Source organism: Oncorhynchus nerka, linkage group LG3, assembly GCF_034236695.1.
Source record: "Oncorhynchus nerka isolate Pitt River linkage group LG3, Oner_Uvic_2.0, whole genome shotgun sequence".
NCBI lineage: Eukaryota > Metazoa > Chordata > Actinopteri > Salmoniformes > Salmonidae > Oncorhynchus > Oncorhynchus nerka.
Window position 1 is genome coordinate 51,839,937 of NC_088398.1, and position 24,715 is coordinate 51,864,651.

At 43.5% G+C, this 24,715-nt stretch overlaps 1 protein-coding gene across 1 annotated transcript in view; it reads left to right on the top strand.

The window, feature by feature from the left end:
* LOC115116340 (potassium voltage-gated channel subfamily H member 8-like) overlaps positions 1-24,715 on the top strand; it is a 59,961-nt gene that overhangs the window by 19,643 nt on the left and 15,603 nt on the right. The window contains exons 7-10 of the mRNA XM_065005673.1: positions 3,063-3,067; positions 5,415-5,810; positions 16,586-16,785; positions 17,058-17,307. Of these exons, the coding sequence (XP_064861745.1) occupies positions 3,063-3,067; positions 5,415-5,810; positions 16,586-16,785; positions 17,058-17,307 (851 nt within the window). The remainder of the gene's footprint in view (positions 1-3,062; positions 3,068-5,414; positions 5,811-16,585; positions 16,786-17,057; positions 17,308-24,715) is intronic.

Consider the following 24,715-nt stretch of genomic DNA (forward strand, 5'->3'; position numbering starts at 1 on the left):
AATAGATGATTTTAATATTCATGATAAATACAATAGATGATTTTAATAAGGCGAAACCTCCTTGATATTCTACATGCATCACTAAATAGAAAACTGCATCTTAAAATCCTCTGGGTAGGTAGAAAAAGACACACACACACACACACACACACACATACACACACACTCACAAATACAAACACAATGTCTTAGTCAGAGAGTGAACTGTAATCCGTTTTGACTTTATGAACTGTAGCAGATATGGCAGTGGGCGACTGGCCAGGTCCAGACCATGTCCTCTCTGCCAGCTCTACTGCCTTAGGGGCCCCAGGGAAATGATTTTGGTTCCAACCCCTGCCTGAGACATGGTAACGGACTGATCAATACACCTTAGTGGTCAGTCACTTTATGGAGCCGCCCCTGGAATCAAGAGCATCATTAACATTAGTCATTGTGGACCTGTCTGGACCATAGTCTGACCCACAGCATAATATTAAATGGCTCAGAAGTCGATATTTCTAGTGTCTCAGAATAGGAGTGCTGACCTAGGTTCAGTTTTTCATTTTAGATCATGATGAATAAGATGGGGGATCTGATCCTAGAGCAGCACCCTTACTCTGAGACACTGATCCCCAGAAAGGATACTGACAGTATCTTTATGTCCTGGACCAGTACCAAAGCACCAATATAAAGTGCATTTGGAAAGTATTCAGACCCCTTGACTTTTTCCACATTTTGTTACGTTACAGCCTTATTCTAAAATGTATTACATTATTTTTTTTCCTCATCAATCTACACACATTATCCCATAATGGCAAAGCAAAAAACAGGATTGGACATTTTTTTACATTTTTTTTGTTGTATTTTATATCACATTTACATAAGTATTCAGACCCTTTACTCAGTACTTTGTATCTTTGGCAGCGATTACAGCCTTGAGTCTTCTTGGGTATGACGTTACAAGCTTGGCACATCTGTATTTGAGGTGTTTCTCCCATTCTTCTCTGCGGATCCTCTTAAGCTCTGTCAGGTTGGATGGGGAGCGTTGCTGCACAGCTATTTTCAGGTCTCTCCAGAGATGTTAGATGAGGTTCAAGTCCGGGCTCTGACTGGGCCACTCAAGGACATTCAGGGACTTGTCCTGAAGCCACTCATGCGTTGTCTTGGCTGTGTGCTTAGGGTCGGTGTCCTGTTGGAAGGTGAACCTTTGCCCCAGTCTGAGGTCCTTAGCACTCTGGAGCAGGTTTTCATCAAGGATCTCTCTGTACTTTGCTTCGTTCATCTTTGCCTCGATCCTGACTCCCTGCAGCTGAAAACATCCCCACAGCATGATGCTGCCACCACCATGCATCACTGTAGGGATGGTGCCAGGTTTCCTCCAGACGCGACACTTGGCATTCAGGCCAATCTTGGTTTCATCAGACCAGAGAATCTCATTGTCTGAGAGTCTTTAGGTGCTGTTGGGAAAACTCCAAGCAGGCTGACATGTGCCTTTTACTGAGGAGTTGCTTCCGTCTGGCCAGTCTATCATAAAAGCCTGATTGGTGGAGTGCTGCAGAGATGGTTGTCCTTCTGGAAGGTTCTCCCATGTCCAGAGAGGAACTCTAGAGCTCTGTCCGAGTGACCATTGGGTTCTTGGTCACCTCCCTCACGTCCTTCTCCCCCGATTGCTCAGTTTGGCCAGGTAGCCAGCTCTAGGAAGAGTCTTGGTGGTTTCAAACTTCTTCCATTTAAGAATGATGGAGGCCACTGTGTTCTTGGGGACCTTCAATGCTGCAGAAATGTTTTGGTACACTTCCCCAGATCTGTGCCTCGGCGCTCTACGGACAATTCCTTCAACCTCATGGCTTGGTTTTTGCTCTGACATGCACTGTCAACTGTGGGACATTATATAGACAGGTGGATCCCATTACAAATCATGTCCAATCAATTGAATTTACCACAGATGGATTCCAATCAAGTTGTAGAAACATGTCAAGGATGATCAATGGAAACAGGATGCACCTGAGCTCAATTTTGAGTCTCATAGCAAAGGGTCAATACGCATGTAAATAAGGTATTTCTGTTTTGTATTTTTAATACATTTGCAAACATTTCTAGAAACCTGTTTTCGCTTTGTCATTATGCTGTAATGTGTGTAGAATGCAGATATTTTTTTCTTCATTTAATCCATTTTAGAGTAAGGCTGTAACGTAACAAAATGTGGAAAAAGTCAATGGGTGTGAATACTTTCCTAAGGCAGTGTCCAGGGTGTTCCAGCCAGGCCTGCTGCATATCTTTAGCCCAGCCCCAGGACTCAAGTGCCATGAACCCAACTTTTTCAGAGACTGTCATTGGTTTCACAGGCATTTCCTGGTTGCTCATGCTTATTCAAGGCTTTAATGGTGGGTCAGTTTGTATTCTGAAGTTTAGGATTTGATTTTGAGGGTACCCACAGCCATTCCTGACCGGTTGCAATTTTCTGTAAGTTGATTGAGCCTGTACTATTCAAAGCTTGATTGTCGGGTAAGTTGGTACGTTGTGGGAGGTGATTTTGGTGGTAGCCATAGCCATTCTTGAGCTGTTAGATTTAGTTGGTTTAGAAAAGCGTGGTGTCCTTCAAATGCTAATGCAAGGTCAGACTGATCTTTAATTCATTAGGATGATTACAGTTGATTGGGTAGGCAGAGGTTTGGCTTGTCCCAGCTCAGTATAAAAGCGAGTTGGACCAGTTTCATATTACACTGCAGTGATATGAGATTGATACATTTATTTGAGACAAAAATATTTCTTTAGGTGGGAGACTGTCAAACATGAATTGTCTTTCGAGCCTTACATAGCCATCAGCATTGCCAAACCATTCCATGAAAGCACCAAATGTAATAGCATTTTTTCAATTTCCTATACAAACACACAGAAACCCTCACATCTTATAAGCCTGTTTTCTTTCATCTGTTATTATTATAGATCAGCAGTATTTATAGACCGGCTCTAGTAACATGACAAACACATCAACAGCAGCAGCAGCTCACAACAACAACAGCAACAAAGACATATCAACAGATAGACCACAGGCGTGCATTTGTGTTTGTGTGTGTCTGCAGGTACTGTAGGGTTGTACTGTGAACGGCTGCAGAACCTTTTGTCTGCATACATATCAATAATTCAAGTCCATGGGAGCAGCTCTTAGTCAGGGCTGATGCTCAGTTCTCTGCTCCCTGCGTACACCCTTCTCCTCGATGCAACCACAGCCACGATGCACAATACTGTCTAATACTCAGTCCCCTGCTCCTTGCTGCTCCCTCCATCCCTCCTTACCGTACCCTTCTCCCTACAGGCACAGGCACCCAGCTCCTCCATGCTAGCATAGCCACAATATATCTCTGCACCCTTCTCCTTTCTGCATCCACAGCCGCAATACTGCCTGACAAATGATTTTCAGCTCCCTGCACCCTACCCTTCCTTACAAATGGCCAGCTATCCAGCAGACTACTGCAGAGCCCTGTGGTGGAGTGTCCACTGAGCTAGGCAATACACAGGCAATAGAGAGCAGAAGAGAGACGGGGAGAAGGAGGGGGCGGTAGAAGAACGGGCTAGAGCGAGGCTGCCACATCAATTATAGTATTCTAGAGTTGTATAATGGAAAAAGGAATAGCCATTGCTGGAAAGTAAACATTGTTGTGTTGAATATGTGTTTGAAATCCGTGTGGGTGTATGAGAGTCCTTGGATCCTCACAATGTCTAAGAGGACAAAAAGAGCAATTACTAAGCAGATGAATGCTGCATCAAATAAGTCCTTGACTAGGATATGACTTTGTCCCAAATGTCACCCTATTCCCTATATAGTGCACACTTTTGACCAGGACCCATATGTCTCTGGTCAAAAGTAGTGCAATATATAGGGAGGGAGGGAGGGAGGGAGGGAGGGAGGGAGGGAGAGGGGAGGGAGAGAGAGGGAAAGAGAGGAAGAGAGAGAGGGAGAGAGAGAGAGAGAGGGAGAGAACGTCTCTGGTGAGAACTTGACTAAAGGCTGATGTTAGAATCTTGAAAGGCACATTTTATTTAGTTCTCGGGGACACTAGATAGCGTTCAGGCAGTTTATTCAAATGGAATATATGGGACTCAGGGTGTTGTGTATGCACTCGTGTGTGTGGTTTCTAACTTTGTCTCTGTCAGCACCTCATCTAGAATTCTCCATCTGTCCTTTCACTCTTTCTCATCCCCCTCATTCTCTCCCTACCTGTTGTTTTGGATGCTGTGAAGACTGAACTCTCAGAGAGGTTGTTATCTTTTGAGTGTCACGTCAAAGATTCACAACTTCAGTAGAACCGTCTGTGCTTCTCCTGCTACGTCTATCAAAGACGTGGGCTTGGTGACTGACAGGCTGACAGACAGAGCTAGAATAACAGTATGTAACCTCCTGGGATACACCTGCAGACAGATCACAAATCAATCAAGCTTTGGCTCTGATACAGTTTCTTAGAGAGAGGAGAGTAAGCCTGCTAGCAGCCTTATATAGAGGTCTGGCCTGGAGTTCAGCACCATGGACAGCATTATTTCAGAGCAAAGGAGGACAGATACTGTATGTTAAATGCACAAAGGCAGGGAGACTGCAGGAGGCAGTTGAGAGAGAGGGTATGTTCAGAACCTTGGACAAGGTAAGATAAGAGGAGTTGCCAGAGAGTTAGTTCAGGACCACGGACAGCAAAGTATATGTATATGGCTGTGCATGGACAGAAAAGCTGACTGAGACAGTTCTGCCAAGTTCTTACATAATTTGTTATGTTCGCACAGCCATATAAGCAACCCTATTCAAAAGACCCACCCCAGTGCACACTGCGGGTGCACAAACACATTGATAAACAAATGTATTCACACACATACTGCTGCATACTGACACACACTCACACACCTAACCAACACGTACACACACTACACACACGCTGGCACATAAATCAGAAAGATTATACTCAACATGTCCTAGAAATGCTAGCTTGCATAATGACAAGCTAATTAGGCAACAACTGAGGTGTAACATTCCTAATGATATTGGTTTATTCAGTTCACTGAGACTACCCAGAGACATTCATTAGTGCGCCTTGTTTATACACTGGGTCAGCTTCAGTGTGTGTGTGTGTGTGTGCGTGCGTGCGTGTGCGTGTGTGTGCGTACGTGCGTCTGCGTGCGTACGTGCGTGTGTGTGTGTGTGCATTGGGCAGCCCAGTTCAACTACAAGGTTAAAGCTACAGTTTCTTCCCCCATGAGTGTGTTTATGTGGATCGCTGACAGGCTGTCCACAATGTGTTATTCAGCTAGGTATCTGTATGTAACTTTCCTTTTGTATTTCTCCCCCTCCTTCTCTCTCTCCCCCTCTATCTCTCTCTCTCCCTCCCTCCCTCTCCTTCTCCCTCTCTTTGTCTCCCTCTCCCTCTTCCTTCCCCCTCCCCCTCTCTCAGGTTGGCTCCACGAGTTGGGAAAGCGTCTGGGCACCCCTTACTTCCTGTCTCCCCTTACTACTTTGGCTCCTGGTTTGCTGCACCCCGCCATTGTCAACGCCTTCCCGGCCAACAGTAGCCAATGGAACGTGTCCGGGTTGGAGCTAGCAGGGCAGGACTCGTGGAACTCCAGCCAGTGGAACGTCACAGGGACTGGGGCGGGGGCCTTGGCTGGTGGGGTGGGGGTCGGTGGGGGACAGGGTGGAGGGATTCTGGGTGGGGGTCCATCAGTGAGGAGCTCCTACGTGACGTCTCTGTACTTCGCTCTGAGCAGTCTGACCAGCGTGGGCTTCGGAAATGTCTCAGCCAACACCGACTCTGAGAAGATCTTCTCCATCTGCACCATGCTCATAGGAGGTGAGTCCCTGGAGATACAACAGGGACGTTATTGGTTGGTGAGAACGTCAGGTCTCAGTGGTGTCAGGGGATAGGAAACCACCTTCTAATGATGTTTTCCTCCTCTGCTATCGCTCTCTGGTGTATACTGTTTATAAATATACACTAGATATACAAAAGTATGTGGACACCCCTTCAAATTAGTGGATTTGGCTATTTCAGCCACACCCGTTGCTGACCACGTGTATAAAATCGAGCACACCTCCATGCAATCTCCATATTCAAACATTTGTAGTAGAAAGGCCTTACTGAAGAGCTCAGTGACTTTCAACGTGGCACCGTCATGGGATGCCACCTTTCCAACAAGTCAGTTCGTCAAATATCTGCCCTGCTAGAGCTGCCCTGGTCAACTGTAAGTGCTGTTATTGTGAAGTGGAAATGTCTAGGAGCAACAACGGCTCAGCCGCGAAGTGGTAGACAAGCTCACAGAATTGGACTGCGGAGTGCGTAGCGCGTAATGATCGTCTGTCCCCGGTTGCAACACTCACTACCAAGTTCCGAACTGCCTCTGGAAGCAACGTCTGCACAATAACTGTTCATAGGGAGCTTCATGAAATGGATTTCCATGGCCGAGCACAAAAGCCTAAGATCACCATGCGCAATGCCAAGCATCGGCTGGAGGGTTTTAAAGCTCGCCGCCATTGGACTGTAGAGCGATGAATCACGCTTCACCATCTGGCAGTCAACGGAAGAATCTGGGTTTGGCGGATGCCAGGAGAACGCTACCTGCCCGAATGAATAGTGCCAACTGTAAAGTTTGGTGGAGGAGAAATAATGGTCTGGGGCTGTTTTTCATGGTTGGGGTTAGGCTCTTTGTTCCAGTGAAGGGAAATCTTGACGCTACAGCATACAATGACATTCTAGATAATTCTGTGCTTCCAACTTTGTGGCAACAGTTTGGGGGAGGCCCTTTCCTTTTTCAGGATAACAATGCCCCTGTGCACAAAACGAGATTCATACAGAAATGGTTTGTCAAGATTGGTGTGGAAGAACTTGACTGGCCTGCACAGAGCCCTATCCTCAACTCCATCGTACACCTTTTGGATGAATTGGAACGCCGACTGCGAGCCAGGCCTAATCGCCCAACATCAGTGCCCGACCTCACTAATGCTCTTGTGGCTGAATGGAAGCAAGACCCCGCAGCAATGTTCCAACATCTAGTGAAAAGCCTTCCCAGAAGAGTGGAGGCTGTTATATCATCAAAGGGGGGACCAACTACATAGTAATGCCATTGTTTTGGAATGAGATGTTCATTGAGCAGGTCCACATACTTTTGATCATGTAGTGTACCAGAGATTCTAACGATATCGACAGAAGTGGCTCTTCAATAATGACAATGGCAAACTGTTATTGAGTAATTATGACATAAGTGAGTGGTATAACACAGACATCCCTCTATCCCTTTCTCCCTACTCCCTCCATATCCCCCCCCCCTAATCCCTTTCTCACTGCCTCCATCCCTTCCTCCCTCTTTACTCCCCCCCCCCCCCCCTCTCCCTCCCTCGAGTTGAGCAGTATATGCCAGGGCCGAGGGCGTGTGTGTGCCCTCCCAGAGAGCCTCTCAGCGTGGAGTGGCCTAAATATTCACTTAACTCATTAACTGGTGCCGGGACCCCACTGAGACATGAATATACAGTAGCAGCAAGGATAGTGTTGGTCTTCTCCTCTGTTCAATTTGAATCTCTTCTTCTCTTGCCACGAGCGTCAGACACACAGGTCTCCCAGCAGTAGGGCAGGTGTTTCTCTACAGTGCTTCAAGCTTCTCTCCTTGTGCTCTATCAAGGAAACAGAGAATGCAGCCTCAGTATCGAATCATGTCTATTGGACCTTCAGTGGGGGAAAAGTCGTATTACGTCAAACTTCAACTAAAAAATCAAGACAAATAACAGAAACATCATCAGTTAAAACACACAACATTATATCTAGCTCTAATGCATATACTGCTGCTACTGTCTATTATCTATCCTGTCTATTATCTATCCTGTTGCTAAGTTACTTTACCCCTACCTACAGTTGAAGTCGGAATTTTACAGACATTAAAACTCGTTTTTCAACCACTCCACAAATTTCTTGTTAACAAACTATAGTTTTGGCAAGTCAGTTAGGACATCTACTTTGTGCATGATACAAGTTATTTTTCCAACAATTGTTTACAGACAGATTATTTCACGTATAATTCACTGTATCACAATTCCAGTGGGTCAGAAGTTTACATAAAAAAATTGTAGACCTCCACAAGTCTGGTTCATCCTTGGAAGCAATTTCCAAACGCCTGAAGGTACCACGTTCATCTGTACAAACAATAGTACGCAAGTATAAACACCATGGGACCACTCAGCCGTAATACCCCTCAGAAAGGAGACGCGTTCTGTCTTCTAGAGATGAATGTACTTTGGTGAGAAAAGTGCAAATCAATCTCAGAACAACAGCAAAGGACCTTGTGCAGATGCTGGAGGAAACAGGTATAAAAGTATCTATATCCACAGAAAAACGAGTCCTATATCGACTGTGGCGTACAGCAGGTCAGCCACCAGGCGGAGACTAGTCTACATCACGAGGCGGTGGCCACATCTGCTGGACGGGCTCTCCGGACAGGACAAATTGGGGCTGATTGGGAGCTGGTGAGTAATCAAGGGCGGCTTGCTCACCAGCTGTGCGAGGCCCATAAAGCTTCCAGAAGGGCAGCACATGGGGAGAGGACGAGGGGAAGTGAGGTGACTTCCATGTGGTTGGATACGGTTACCCGAGCTAAGCCGAGGGAGTTGAGTTTGTTTGCCCGACAGGATACAGGAAGACCCGGAGCCCAGGAGAAGGTATCCCGGAGAGGGTCTCATGGGGGAGACCTGTTCTTTTCTTTTTGATTTATTATTTAATAAACACCCTTGAAACTGAGCTAATCATACTCTGTCCGTGTCTGATCTATGTAAACGTCTTGACCAAACCCCTGGTCTGCCACATGATATAACCTGAAATGCCGCTCAGCAAGGAAGAAGCCACTGCTCCAAAACCGCCATAAAAAAAGCCAGACTACGGTTTGCAACTGCACATGGGGACAAAGATGGTACTTTTTGGAGAAATGTCCTCTGGTCTGATGAAACAAAAATAGAACTGTTTGGCCACAATGACCATCGTTATGTTTGGAGGAAAAAGGGGGAGGTTTGCATGCTGAAGAACACCATCCCAACCGTGAAGCACGGGGGTGGCAGCATCATGTTGTGGGGGTACTTTGCTGCTTGAGGGACTGGTGCACTTCACAAAATAGATGGCATCATGAGGGAGGAAAATTATGTAGATATATTGAAGCTTGGTCGCAAATGGGTCTTCCAAATGGACAATGACCCCAAGCATGCTTCCAAAGTTGTGTCAAAATGGTTTAAGGACAACAAAGTCAATGTATTGGAGTGGCCACCACAAAGCTCTGGGCTCAATCTTATAGAACATTTGTGGACAGAACTGAAAAAGCGTGTGCGAGCAAGGAGGCCTACAAACCTGACTCAGTGACATCAGCTCTGTCAGGAGGAATGGGCCAAAATTCACCTAACAAATTGTGGGAAGCTTGTGGAAGGCTACCCAAAACATTTTACCCAAGTTAAACCATTTAAAGGCAATGCTAACAAATAATAATTCAGTGTATGTAAACTTCTGACCCACTGGGAATGTGATGAATGAAATAAAAACTGAAAAAATAATTCTCTCTACTATTATTCTAACATGTCACATTCTTAAAATAAAGTGGTGATCCTAACTGACCTAAGACAGGGAATTTCTACTAGGACTAAATGTCAGGAATTGTGAAAACTGAGTTTAAATGTATTTGGCTAAGGTGCATTTAAACGTCCGACTTCAACTGTAGATAGTGCATTTGGAAAGTATTCAGACCCCTTGACGTTTTCCACATTTTGTTTTGTTTATTCCAAATATTCTTTTCCTCATCAATCTACACACAATACACCATAATGAAAAGTGAAAACAGTTTTTGCAGACATTTTTGCGCATGTATTAAAAATAAAAACAGAAATACCTTATTTACATTAGTATTCAGACCCTTTGCTATGAGACTCACAATTGAGCTCAGGTGCGTCCTGTTTCTATTGATCATCCTTGAGATGCTTCAACAACTTGATTGGATTCTACCTGTGGTATATTGAATTCATTGGACATGATTTGGAAATGCACACATCTGTCTATATAAGGTCCCACGGTTGACCGTGCATGTCAGAGCAAAAACCAAGCCATGAGGTCGAATGAATTGTCAGTAGGCATTGTGTCGAGGCACAGGTCTGGGGAAGGGTACCAAAAAAATTCTGCAGCATTGAAGGTCCCCAAGAACACAGTGGCCTCCATCATTCTTAAATGGAAGAAACCTGCTCCAGAGCGCTCAGGACCTCATACTGGGGCAAAGGTTCACCTTCCAACAGGACAACGACCCTTAGCACACAGCCAAGACAACGCATGAGTGGCTTCACAATAATGTCCGTGAGTGGCCCAGCCAGAGCCCGGACTTTAACCCATTTGATCATCTCTGGAGATACCTGAAAATACATGTGCAGCAACTCTCCCCATCTAACCAGACAGATCTTGAGAGGATCTGCAGAGAAGAATGGGAGAAACTCCCCAAGTACAGGTGTGCCAAGCTTGTAGTGTCGTACTCAAGAAGACTTGCGGCTGTAATCGCTGCCAAAGTTGCTTCAACATAGTACTGAGTAAAGGGTCTGAATACTTACGTAAATGTGAAATTTCCGTTTTTAATATATTTGCAAAAATTCTAAAAACAGATTTTGCTTTGTCAATATGGGGTATTATGTGTAGATTGATGAGGTAAACAAAAACAATTTCATATATTTTAGAATAAGACTGAACTTAAACAAAGTGCATAAAAAGTCAAGGGTTCTGAATACTTTCCGAATGCACTGTACATATGTACCTCCATTTCCTTGTACCCTTGCACCTCAACTCGGTACTGTTACCCCGTGTATTTTGTCCTTGTGTTACCATTTTTTTTCTATTATCATAATTTTTTACAATTCTTTATTTGCATTGTTGGGAAGGGCCCGTAAATAAGCATTTCACTGTCAGTCTCCATCTGTTGTTTACGAAGCATGTGACAATTAAAATGTGATTTGAGTAGCAATGATTTTTGATGACATCATGAATGAATCATTACAGGCCTGAGCCACGCATTGGTCTGTCACGCACACGCCCTGCATGGAATAATGCCACGAGCAACAACAACAACAGTTTAAACATCCTACAGTAGCCTAACACTATCACTATCACCAATAGCCTAGCAATAACAACATTGACACATCAAAGGTAAAAAGCTTGTGGTGCTGAATGGAAAGCGACCGTAATCTACACGCTCTGTGCAGGAGAGAAACCCTTTTAGTAAATCACATAGACACGGCCAATAGAAAGAGAGCAGTCACACACAGCATAGCCTACTGTAAAAACAGCCCGTTCACAAGAATTCAGTAGGCCCCTGCGATAATAACAAAAATACAACCATTAAGCATTTCCAAATCGAAATGTACCGCTATTATTTCCCATTGCAAACATATTTTATCTTGTTCAGCACACAAAGTAACCGGTGATGTAAAGGTTAAATGCAACAATGTTTCACACGCAATATTTACAAAGAGAAACTAACAGCAAGCGGGTGTCACTGCCACTCACCAAATGATGATCATCTTAAACTTCACTTTTAAAGTTCACCTTGAAGGGCGACATGAAAGGCCCAATGCAGCCTTTAACATCTGGGTAAAAATGTTTTCATTAAAATGGTCAAAAACAAACAAAAATCGCATCTTGGTAAAGAGCAATTTCTCAAGCAAGAATTTTTGTCTGGGAGTGGTCTGAGTGGGGAAGAGAAACTAGCTGGTTTGGAACTGTTTTTCTTTGTTATTGGTCTATTAACTTATGAGGACGCCAGGCAGGCCAAAACTCCATCCCACCAAAACAGCCAGGCAGGCCAAAACTCCATCCCACCAAAACAGCCAGGCAGGCCAAAACTCCATCCCACCAAAACAGCCAGGCAGGCCAAAACTCCATCCCACCAAAACAGCCAGGCAGGCCAAAACTCCATCCCGTCTTTTCAAACAATTATTTCACTAAAACGAAATTGACATTATTTTCCCAATTTCACAGTACTAATCCAACTTCATAGTGTGGACATATAATATACTGTACACTACCATTAAAAAGTTTGGGGTCACTTAGAAATGTCCTTGTTTTTGAAAGAAAAGCACATTTTTGTCCAATAAAATAACATCAAGTTGATCAGAAATACAGTGTAGACATTGTTAATGTTGTAAATTACTATTGTTAGCTGGAAACGGCAGATTTTTTATGGAATATCTACATAGGCGTACAGAGGCCCATTATCAGCAACTATCACTCCTGTGTTCCAATGGCACGGTGTTAGCCTTTTAAAATGATAAACTTGGATTAGCTAATTGATCATTAGCAATTATGTTAGAATAGCTGAAAACTGTTGTTCTGATTAAAGAAGCAATAAATCTGGCCTTCTTTAGACTAGTTGAATATCTCGAGCATGTGCATTTGTGGGTTCGATTACAGGCTCAAAATGTCCAGAAACAAAGAACTTTCTTCTGAAACTCGTCAGTCTATTCTTGTTCTGAGAAATGAATGCTATTCCATGCGAGAAATTGCCAAGTAACTGAAGATCTCGTACAACACTGTGTACTACTCCCTTCACAGAACCGCCTCAAACTGGCTCTAACCAGAATAGAAAGAGGAGTGGGAGGCCCCGGTGCACAACTGAGCAAGAGGACAAGTACATTAGAGTGTTTAGTTTGAAGTCGGAAGTTTGCATACATCTTAGCCAAATACATTTAAACTCAGTTTTTCACAATTCCTGACATTTAAAATTCCCTGTTTTAGGTCAGTTAGGATCACCACTTTATTTTAAGAATGTGAAATGTCAGAATAATAGTTGAGAGAATGATTTAGGTCAGCTTTTATTTCTTTCATCACATTCCCAGTGGGTCAGAAGTTTACATACATTCAATTAGTATTTGGAAGACCCATTTGCCATCTATTTTGTGAAGTGCACCAGTCCCTCCTGCAGCCAAGCACCGCCACAACATGATGCTGCCACCCTGTGCTTCACGGTTGGGATAGTGTTCTTCAGCCTGCAAGCCTCCCCCTTTGTCCTCCAAACATAGTGATGGTCACTGGCAAAACAGTTCTATTTTTGTTTCATCAGACCAGAGGACATTTCTCCATAAAAGTACGATCTTTGTCCCCATGTGCAGTTGCAAACCTTAGTCTGGCTTTTTTATAGCGGTTTTGGAGCAGTGGTTTCTTCCTTGCTGAGTGGTCTTTCGGGTTATGTTTGATATAGGACTTGTTTTACTGTGGATATAGATCATTTTGTACCTGATTCCTCCAGCATCTTCACAAGTGCCTTTGCTGTTGTTCTGGGATTGATTTGCACTTTTCGCACCAAAGTACGTTCATCTCTAGGAGCGGTATGACGGTTGTGTGGTCCCATGGTGTTTATACTTGCATACTATTGTTTGTACAGATGAATGTGATACCTTCAGGCATTTGGAAATTGCTCCCAAGGATGATCCAGACTTGTGGAGGTCTACAATTGTTTTTCTGAGGTCTTGGCTGATTTCATTTGATTTTGATGTCAAGCAAAGAGGCACTGAGTTTGAAGGTAGGCCTTGAAATACATTCACAGGTACACCTCCAATTGACTCAAGTGATGTCAATTAGAATATCAATTAGCCTAGCTTCTAAAGCCATGACATCATTTTCTGGAATTTTCCAAGCTGTTTAAAGGCACAGTCAACTTAGTGTATGTTAACTTCTGACCCACTGGAATTGTGATACAGTGAATTATAAGTGAAATAATATGTCTGTAAACAATTGTTGGAAAAATTACTTGTGTCATGCACAAAGTAGATGTCCTAACCGACTTGCCAAAACTGTAGTTTGTTAATGAGAAATGTGTGGAGTGGTTGAAAAACGAGTTTTAATGACTGCAACCTAAGTGTATGTAAACTTCCGACTTCAACTCTATCTGCAATATTACAGCTAATCTACCCCCTAAAAAAAACTCAAACTAGGATACCGCTCGCACTCAGCAGTGACTTGTCTAGGCCTTCGTGAAGGCGGAAGTAGAAAAAAACTGTCCCACCCATTGCAAAATGTGATTGGTTGTTTTCTCTGTCACTCCAAAATTCTGCCCTAATACAGTTGAATGCAGATGCATTCCGCCTAGCTTCTGAGGGCCTAGCCAATGGCTAGCTAGATTTTTCTCCCCAGAGACCACCAAAGAACAATCCTAATTGGATTTTGTTTATGTTCAGTGTTAACCATTCCCTTTCCAACACAAACTGAAGAAATTAAATAGAATATCGTTTAAATTGAAGAAAAGATTAAATAGAAATTACAACGAAATTTAAATAAAAAATATAAATCATTTTATAAATCATTATGAATCCTTTTGTGCTGAATGCCCTTACAGTTCCCCACTGATCCTTAGACTACATCTCCCATGAGGCCACATCACAGTGATCAAGCCCACTCCTTGTCGCATTTTGGAGTTGGTTGGTTCATTTGAGTTCATGCCTGGTAGACTAGTTCATAATAAATGGTTCAAATGGAAAGTGTCTGCATATTATTAGCTTAGATGAAAAAGCAGCAACGTGTTCGCAGCAACCTGCTTTCCCCAGGGCTTCTTGCAAATGGAACAACTGTCAATGATGTAACTTGAGAGTGGTGAATGTCTATGAATGTATCCCAAATGGCACCCTATTCCACATAGTCCACTACTTTCAGCCATCCCTATGGGCTCTGGTCAAAGGTGCACAATATAGGAAATATGGTGCCATTCAACACGCAGGCAGGGTGGTGTAACAAATTGACACCATTCCAGATGTCCAGTCTGGTGCTTCTTCAATAAGAGGGGGGCAGTAAAGAGAAAGAGGAGGAGGGCATATTCTTAGGCCTCAGTGCAATTAAAGTGCTGTAATTAAGTGTGGAGGCTACACAGACAGACAGACAGACAGACAGACAGACACACAGGCTTGTCACCAGAGCATAGCACTGTGCCATTACTGTCCCAGCCAGCTGACAGCTGAAATGCCATCCACACATTAACACACTCTCTAGTGTCAACACAGACACAGAGTCATACACTTAAAAAAGACACTGCTCAACACTGAAAGTAACACATCCATACTCATTTAATGTGTGCGCACACAAACACAGCACAAACCACTCATACATCCTGCCCAAAATTGTCTCATTGGAACATGTCAAAATAGGCACATTTAACCTGCTTTGCCTGGAGAGTTGAAGTTTAAACACGGTTTTAAAGACAGATGAGCTGGCTATAGCCCTACAGGTAACCGTGGCGATGTGCCAGACAGACGGAGAATATTAGAGAGCTTCATCCTCACAGGGAGAAACAACAACCTGTCTACCCAGAACCAGACTGTTACACAATAAGAATGATATGACCATCTAGGATCATAGGACAGAGGAACTCACTGATTGTCTAATCGGTCAGGAGAGAGTTCTTAGAATGGGCCCCTTCAATGTGTCTGCTTCAGTTGGCTCTGATATTTAACCATCCATGTACACACAGTCACAGCACCCTTGTTAGTGGCCCCTTCTATCAGACTTACACACACTCTCAACCTCAGTCACTGGAGACACACATACCCATCCTTGCAAACCTCCAAAAGCAACCACCCACACAATCACGCAGAGTCAAATTGTTCTGTGCCATCAGTGCAGTGTGTGTGGTTTGGTTTAACTATCCTTGTGGGGACCAGAAGTCCTCACAAGGATAGTAAAACAAGGAACATTTCCCCAGACCCTACAAGTAAAAAGGCTATTTTAGGCTTAGGGGTTAGGCTTAGGGTTAGGGTTACAATTAGGGTTACGGTTAGATTTAAGGTTGGGTTTAGGTTTAGCGTTAGAGTTAGGTTTAGGGTTTTGGGAAAATATGATTTTGAAAGGGAATAAATGTTTTGGTCCCCACAAGGATAGTAAAACAAAAGTGTGTGTGTGTGTGTGTGTGTGTGGAGAGAGAGAGCGATGGAAGAGGGGGTGGTAGAAAGAGCAGAGCCGTAATCAGACACACAGAGAGAAGGATAAGCAGGAAAGAAAGAGATAAGAAAGAAAATCAGAGGGAGAGAGAGAGAGGCAGTGCGATTAGACCTCTATTTTGGCAGGGGTATGCTATTTAAACGCTGTGAGTGTAACCGGTGTGGCTAACTAGATAGCGGTGCGCGCTAGTGGCATTTCGATCCGTGGCGTCACTCGCTCTGAGACCTTGAAGTAGTTGGTTCCCCTTGCTCTGCAAGGGTTGTGGCTTTTGTGGAGCGATAGGTAATGGTGCTTCGTGGGAGGCAGTTGTTGATGTGTTCAGAGGGTCCCTGGTTGAAGCCCAGGTTAGGACGAGGAGAGGGACGGAAGCAACACTGTTACATGAGCAATGTACCTTCTGTAGATACAGTATGGCTGTAACAGATTACTGTCTGATCTTCCTGGGCTTGGTGTAGATGATTGTTGTGCATCTGGTATATGTATCTTGTATGTGAAACTATTTTCTGTTTGTATCATTAAGTATTATCTATGACTGATTCTTACGTTGAAGACACACTCACGCACACTTACACACCCCCACCCCCACTTCCCCCCTCCACACACAGCAACACACACACACTAACCTCTCCCTGTCCCTTTGCCACCAGCCCTGATGCATGCGGTGGTGTTTGGTAACGTGACTGCCATCATTCAGAGGATGTACTCTCGGCGCTCCCTCTACCACACCCGTACCAAGGACCTGAAGGACTTCATCAGGGTCCACCGCCTGCCCAAAGCCCTGGAGCAACGTATGCTGGAGTGCTTCCAGACAACCTGGTCTGTTAACAATGGCATCGACGTCAGTGAGGTGGGTTATAACAAAAGTGGACTAAGCAGTCCTCTCTCTCTCTCTCTCTCTCTCTCTCTCTCTCTCTCTCTCTCTCTCTCTCTCTCTCTATGCTCCTGTTGGTTAAACATGTAATTCTGTATCGATTCTTCTCTCAATTCAATAACTTCTTTTGCCTCTCTTTCTTCCCCCTATTCTACATCTTCAACTTTCTCTCTCACCTGTCAATCCTCTCTGTCCAAACTCTATCTCTCATCTTTTATTCTCTCGTTCTCATCCCCCATTCTCTCTAGTTGTTGAAGGACTTCCCAGACGAGTTGAGGGCGGACATCGCCATGCACCTGAATAAGGAGCTGCTGCAGCTGCCGCTGTTTGAGTCGGCCAGTAGGGGGTGTCTGCGCTCCCTGTCCCTCATCATCAAGACGTCGTTTTGCGCCCCGGGAGAGTTCCTCATCCGCCAGGGAGACGCCCTGCAGGCCATCTACTTTGTCTGCTCCGGGTCCATGGAGGTGCTGAAGGACAACACTGTGCTGGCTATACTAGGTAAGGAGACATAGGGCACACAGACTCACGCACGCAGGCACACATGTACACACGCACACACACATAAGTGCATATACCTGATGACATACACATTCTAACAGACCTGCTTTTGTTTTCTAAACAATCACACAATACACATGCATTTGCAGTGAATTACACAGCCTGGTCTCATAGACTAGACGTAGCATAGTAAACATATATCCGGGACACCCAGATTAGTATGATATGTTATGTTTGGTATTAGACTAAAGAAAGGTGGTTGGTCGGGGTGGATGGGTAGGCGTAAAACACAAAAGCTACTTTGGCAACTACTTAGCATGTTAGCTAATCCTTCCCCTAACCCTAAACTTACCCCTAACCCCTAGCCTAGCTAACGATAGCCACCTAGCTAACGTTAGTGTTAACCACCTAGCTAATGTTAGTCACAACAAATTGGAATGTCACACTATTTGCAAATTCGTAACATATTGTTCAAACTGTAAACGTATCATACATATCATACAAAATGGATGATGGACATCCACAAATTCATGCATACCATACGAAACGTAACATATCACAATTGGTATGTCCCGGTTTACATTTACTATTTTACGTGTACCCCTGAGTCCAGGTTGAAATACAGGGGAGCACTAGGTTTGGAAACCCCCTAACCCCAATCTATACCAGTTTAAATCTAGTTAACCTTTACAGTATCAAGCAGCTGGTGCATCATATAAGTAAATATCTCATATCTTATATCTACAGGCTGATCTGTATTAATGGGAACTAGGCTATATTATGACCAGAGAGATCACTCCAGATTCAAGTAGAAATGTGGCATTTTTGCAGGTCCCCAGGATCTCAGGAGAAGCTGTTAAAACCGTCCACTAGGGGCAAAAAAAAATAAATCAAAATAAGTGCCAGGAGCTGGAATTAAACCAGCAGTCTATGGAGTTGGAGCTCACTGCTTAGACCACTGAGCCATCCATCCACAATGAGTTAGCAAGGCCAGTCTTAATTAATGGCTAAACTTAACCTGGAGGTGTTTTTCTGTTTTAACCCTATCCCAAACCCTAACCCTTAACTTAACCAATCAGGGTGAAATTAAGTGAGTTACTAGGCAAAAATAGATGTTTGTCCAAGGACGTCAAGAAATGACATGAGACTGTGATATCTTGTTGCAGATTATGACTTGTGTTGAAGAAGGGGTCTATTAGTATTACTGAAATGACATATTGAAATGTTGATTAGGGTAACTACTCTCAGAATTATGAATTATTGTCAGTTGGAAAAGTCATTCAAGGCCATGTAAAGAAACAACAAATTAATGTACAACACAGACAAACACACCCACACAGACAAACACACCCACACAGACAAACAGAGTTGACTGTGTGACAGACTGACAAAGGATCCTGTCTCAGTACACTACCGGACAAAAGTTTTAGAGCACTCATTCAAGGGTTTTTCTTTATTTTTACTATTTTCTACATTGTACAATAATAGTGAAGACATCAACACTATGAAATAACACACATGTAGTAACCAAATAAGTGTTAAACAAATCATAATATATTTTATATTGAAGATTCTTCAAATAGCCACCCTTGCCTTGATGACAGCTTTGCACACTCTTGGCATTCTCTCAACCAGCTTCACCTGGAAAGCTTTTCCAACAGTCTTGAAGGAGTTCCCACATATGCTGATCACTTGTTGGCTGCATTTCCTTCACTCTGCAGTCCAACTCACCCCAAACCATCTCAAATGGGTTGTGGTCAGGTGATTGTGGAGGCCAGGTCATCTGATGCAGCTCTCCATCACTCTCCTTCTTGGTCAAATAGCCCTTACCCAGCCTGGAGGTGTGTTGGCTCATTGTCCTGTTGAAAAACAAATGATAGTCCCACTAAGCTCAAACCAGATGGGATGGCGTATCGCTGCAGAATGATGTGGTAGCCATGCTGGTTAAGTATGCCTTGAATTCTAAATAAATCACAGATGGTGTCACCAGCAAAGCAGCCCCATGCCATAACACTTCCTCCTCCATGCTTCACGGTGGGAAATACACATGTGGAGATCCTCCATTCATCCACACGTGTCTCACAAGGACACGGCAGTTGGAACCAAAAATCTCCAATTTGGACTCCTGACCAAAGGACATTTTTCCACCGGTCTAATGTCCACTGCTCGTGTTTCTTTGGACCAAGCAGGTCTATTCTTATTATTGGTGTCCTTTAGTAGTGGTTTCTTTGCAGAAATTCGACCATGAAGGCCTGATTCACACGGTCTCCTCTGAACAGTTGATGTTGAGATGTGTATGTTAGTTGAACTCTGTGAAGCATTTATTTGGGCTGCAATTTCTGAGACTGGTAACTCTAATGAAAGTATCCTCTGCAGCAGAGGTAACTCTGGTTCTTCCTTTCCTGTGGTGGTCCTCATGAGAGCCAGTTTCATCATAACGCTTGATGTTTTTTTGCGGCTACACTTGAAGAAACTTTCAAAGTTCTTGAGGTATTCATATTGACTGACCTTCAAGTCTTAAAGTATGGATGGACTGTCGTTTCTCTTTGCTTATTTGAGCTGCTCTTCTCATAATATGGACTTGGTATTTTACCAAATAGGGCTGTCTTCTGTATGCCCCTACTACCTTGTCACAACACAACTGATTGGCTCAATCGCTCAAAGAAGGAAATCAATTCCACAAATTAACTTTTAAGAAGGCACACCCATTAAATGAAATGCATTCCAGGTGACTACCTCATGAATCCGGTTGAGAGAATGCTACGAGTGTGCAAAGCTGTCATCAAGGCAAAGGGTGGCTATTTGAAGAAATTCAAATATAAAATATGTTTTGAATTGTTTAATTATTTTTTTGGTTACTACATATCTCGAAATGTGTTATTTCATTGTTTTGATGTCTTCACTATTATTGAACAATGTACAAAATAGTAAAAATTTAAAAAAACTCTTGAATGAGTATGTGTTCTAAAGCTTTTGACCAGTAGTGTAGACTGGCCACAGTCAATACATTTCACAGAGAGCTGACGTTCAATCAGACAGACCTGGAGACTGAGAGGAGACGTAGCTCATTGTTGTACTATCCTTGTGGGGACCAAAATTCTAAATCCTATTATCATTAACCCTTAATCCTAACCCTAACCCTTAACCCTTCCCACCCATTCCTTCTAACCCCTGTCGTGTTTTTTATTTATTTCACCTTTATTTAACCAGGTAGGCTAGTTGAGAACAAGTTCTCATTTGCAACTGCGACCTGGCCAAGATAAAGCATAGCAGTGTGAACAGACAACACAGAGTTACACATGGAGTAAACAATTAACAAGTCAATAACACAGTAGAAAAAAATAAAATAATGGGCAGTCTATATACAATGTGTGCAAAAGGCATGAGGAGGTAGGCGAATAATACAATTTTGCAGATTAACACTGGGGTGATAAATGATCAGATGGTCATGTACAGGTAGAGATATTGGTGTGCAAAAGAGCAGAAAAGTAAATAAATAAATAAAAAGAACAGTATAAAAACAGTATGGGAATGAGGTAGGTGAAAATGGGTGGGCTATTTACCAATAGACTATGTACAGCTGCAGCGATCGGTTAGCTGCTCGGATAGCTGATGTTTGAAGTTGGTGAGGGAGATAAAAGTCTCCAACTTCAGCGATTTTTGCAGTTCGTTCCAGTCACAGGCAGCAGAGTACTGGAACGAAAGGCGGCCAAATGAGGTGTTGGCTTTAGGGATGATCAGTGAGATACACCTGCTGGAGCGTGTGCTACGGATGGGTGTTGCCATCGTGACCAGTGAACTGAGATAAGGCGGAGCTTTACCTAGCATGGACTTGTAGATGACCTGGAGCCAGTGGGTCTGGCGACGAATATGTAGCGAGGGCCAGCCGACTAGAGCATACAAGTCGCAGTGGTGGGTGGTATAAGGTGCTTTGGTGACAAAACGGATGGCACTATGATAGACTGCATCCAGTTTGCTGAGTAGAGTGTTGGAAGCCATTTTGTAGATGACATCGCCGAAATCGAGGATCGGTAGGATAGTCAGTTTTACTAGGGTAAGCTTGGCGGCGTGAGTGAAGGAGGCTTTGTTGCGGAATAGAAAGCCGACTCTTGATTTGATTTTCGATTGGAGATGTTTGATGTGAGTCTGGAAGGAGAGTTTGCAGTCTAGCCAGACACCTAGGTACTTATAGATGTCCACATATTCAAGGTCGGAACCATCCAGGGTGGTGATGCTAGTCGGGCATGCGGGTGCAGGCAGCGATCGGTTGAAAAGCATGCATTTGGTTTTACTCGCGTTTAAGAGCAGTTGGAGGCCACGGAAGGCCACGGAAGGTGTCTTTGGCTATGCCGGATTAAGTGATATGACATGCTATTCTATAAAATAATTTATCCGTAATTAATATTACCTGATTGAGCTAATCATGTAAATGTAATTAACTAGAGAGTCAGGGCACAACAAAATCATATTTATAGAGCTATTATTTTCTGAATAAACTCTTTTACATTTACATTTAAAGAGAGTTTTTACATCAATAGCAGTCAATATTAATCGTCACTTTAATTCAGTCTCATCTGAAAGTTGTAAATTCTTGGTTATCTTCACGAACCCTGGCTAACAAGTTGAATCAGCAATACAAAATTTTGGTTTAATTATTTATTTACTAAATACCTAACTAATCACACACAATTACACATATACATAATTAATCATAACTTGATTACCAATTACGTCATAAAGGAAAACGTCCCTAGCGGGCGGAACAGATGACAGCTGGTTACACAAAAGAAAAGGGTCTGGGTTTGAGTGAAAGAGTGGGAAGACTGAGGAACAAAGGGCGAAGCTGTGCTATCGTAAATACAGTATATTATGCATTCTAAATTACCGCCCATTTGGAAAAGGAAAATGCAATAAATATTTACTCTGAGCTGCGCTTCGGTAGGTTGATGGTAGATGGAAGGCCGTGTTGCCCAACCGAGTCCTTTGTCCTTTGAAGAATGTCTCTGCTGGTAAATTGGATACGTTGTAGTAATGTTGTTGTGTGGTAGACGGAATACTTTGTCTGTTCCTTCCTAACCTGCCTTTGCAGCTGCTGTTGCTAACTCAACGGCTAGGAGGTATCACTTCTGTAATGAATAAGAGTTCAAAGTTCATACTATTCGCAACCAAAGCTCACGCTGATGTTGGCTTCGTTCTGTAGTTATTATCTGAACCATTCTGACATCGGACCGTCGTCCTCACGTCCTCGGAACAGGAGGTTATATTGTCGTCAAGGCTTTATATAGGAAGGGAGAGGAGGGCGTGTTTGAAAAGTTTTATAGCCCATGTCCCTTCACAGGGGCGGGCCACTGATTGAGCAGAGCCCTACCTTATGAAAACCCAAATCTCACATTTTAAATTGAACAACAATTCCATGTGAATCAGAAAACTCTGATGTGTAGACTTTCCACTGTAGAGTTTATGTCATCTTATCATTGATTGTCTCAGATGACAACCAAACTGACATCATATTCATTAAGTACAACTGCATCTGGATTACCAGAATATAGTTCATTTCCCCCCACCTTCTGATGTTCCCAGAATCTCTATGTTAACCAAGGGTTTTGCAAATGTAACATCAGTAGGGTAGAGAGAGGAAAAAAGGGGTGAAGAGGTATTTATGACTGTCATAAACGTACCCCCAGGCTAACGTCATGACACCCCGTCTTAGAGGGATACTGCTCCTACATAATTCTAGGGTCTATTGAACCATGTCCCCTCCCTCACAGCCCTCGTTCCATGGCCACACACATTAATTCAAATAGCCCTAATGCTGAAATGCTATGACAACTCCAGTGCCACTTCCTCTGTCTCTCACTCTGTCTCTGTTTTCTTTCTCTCTCTCTCTCTCCTACTCTGTCTTGCTTTCTCTTTCTCTCTAAGTCTTCTCTTCTTTCCTCTGGATCCACACACCCGTTTCAAGTTATATTCTACGTGCCTCAACTCAATATACAGCAGTAATCACGAAACCCTTGTCAACATAAATATACTTCTTCAGCGTATCACTATAGGCCCTGCGTTAAAGGACTAACCATTCCAGGCACGAAGACTCACACGTCAGTAGACACACACACTTTTCTAGCTCACGTCATCACCCACAAACACACACACTTCTGCTCCCGCCCGTGGACTAATGTATTGGCTCACACACACATACCTATCGTCATTACGCACATACAGTGTTTTCAACCAGTGATACATAAAAACATGAAACAACACACACAGAAAGCACATCTATTTACATATAAATGGAGGGGGAGCTGTGTCTTCCAAGTGTATTGTGTGATAACAGACCCCATAGTCATGTGTAATGATGAAGGTCAAGCCTCTAGCGGTTAGCATCAAAATGGCTGCTTAGTTTCCTCGTTTAAAGGTGATGATGTCCCACATGCAGCACTTGACTATCATTCAAAGATGCTATGTAAAGAGGGCGTTATATGGCCTCGAGGTCGGTAGCATTGCTGGTTTTCAAGCCTTACCCTCTAATGAGGGACTGATTGAGTCTTGACTTCCAGGGAAAGAAGAAAAGCAGCAGCGTTGCTAACCTTGAGGCCCTGGTTTGAGTGTCGCTGGTGTGATGCATGATCCCCCTTCACTTTTCACTCTGCTGCCGTCCTTTACAGACCAGAGTGTGCCAGGGACACATGTTCAGCCTACTGCAGACTGCGTGTGATTGTACAGCGTATATTGCTGCCTTAATAGAGATGTTATGTGGTTGTTTAAGCAGTGGGTCACATCATGTGTGTGGTTCGATAGGTGTGTCTGTAGAGATAGGAGGGATAGGACGCACTTCTCTAAGGGGTGCGTGTGTTCGCGTGCATGTGTATGTTATTGTAATGTGTAAATAGTGCAGAGTAGTCAGCAGTACATCGAGCTGTCTATCAACATAGTGTGCCAGACCTTCGTCTATCTGTCTGTCGCTGGAGCAGAGAGAGAGGGATTTACGCACAATATCATCTCCTTAAATATGTCCCCAAAGCAACATATCAAATGATCTCTATTCATGTGGAAGGTCAAGTCAATACTTTGTGACTGTCTATAGGATGTGGTCTTTCATTCATTCCCTTTTTCTTGTTCAGTATATTCTCTTGTGTCTGTGTCTTTCTTGATTCTAACAGCACATCTCTAGCCTTTGTTTCTCTCCTTCCCTCGTGGGGGGGGGGGGGGGGGGGGGATAAGCAAGCAGCTCCTGTGTCTACTGACGTGTGAGTCTTCGTGCCTGGAATGGTTAGTCCTGTAGCACAGGAGCTATAGTGATGCGCTTTATGGTTACTACTGTATATTTAGTTGAAGCGCGTGGAATATAACTTTAATCAGGTATGGAGAGAGGGAGATAGACATAGAGAGAAAGAAAGGGAGACATAGAGAG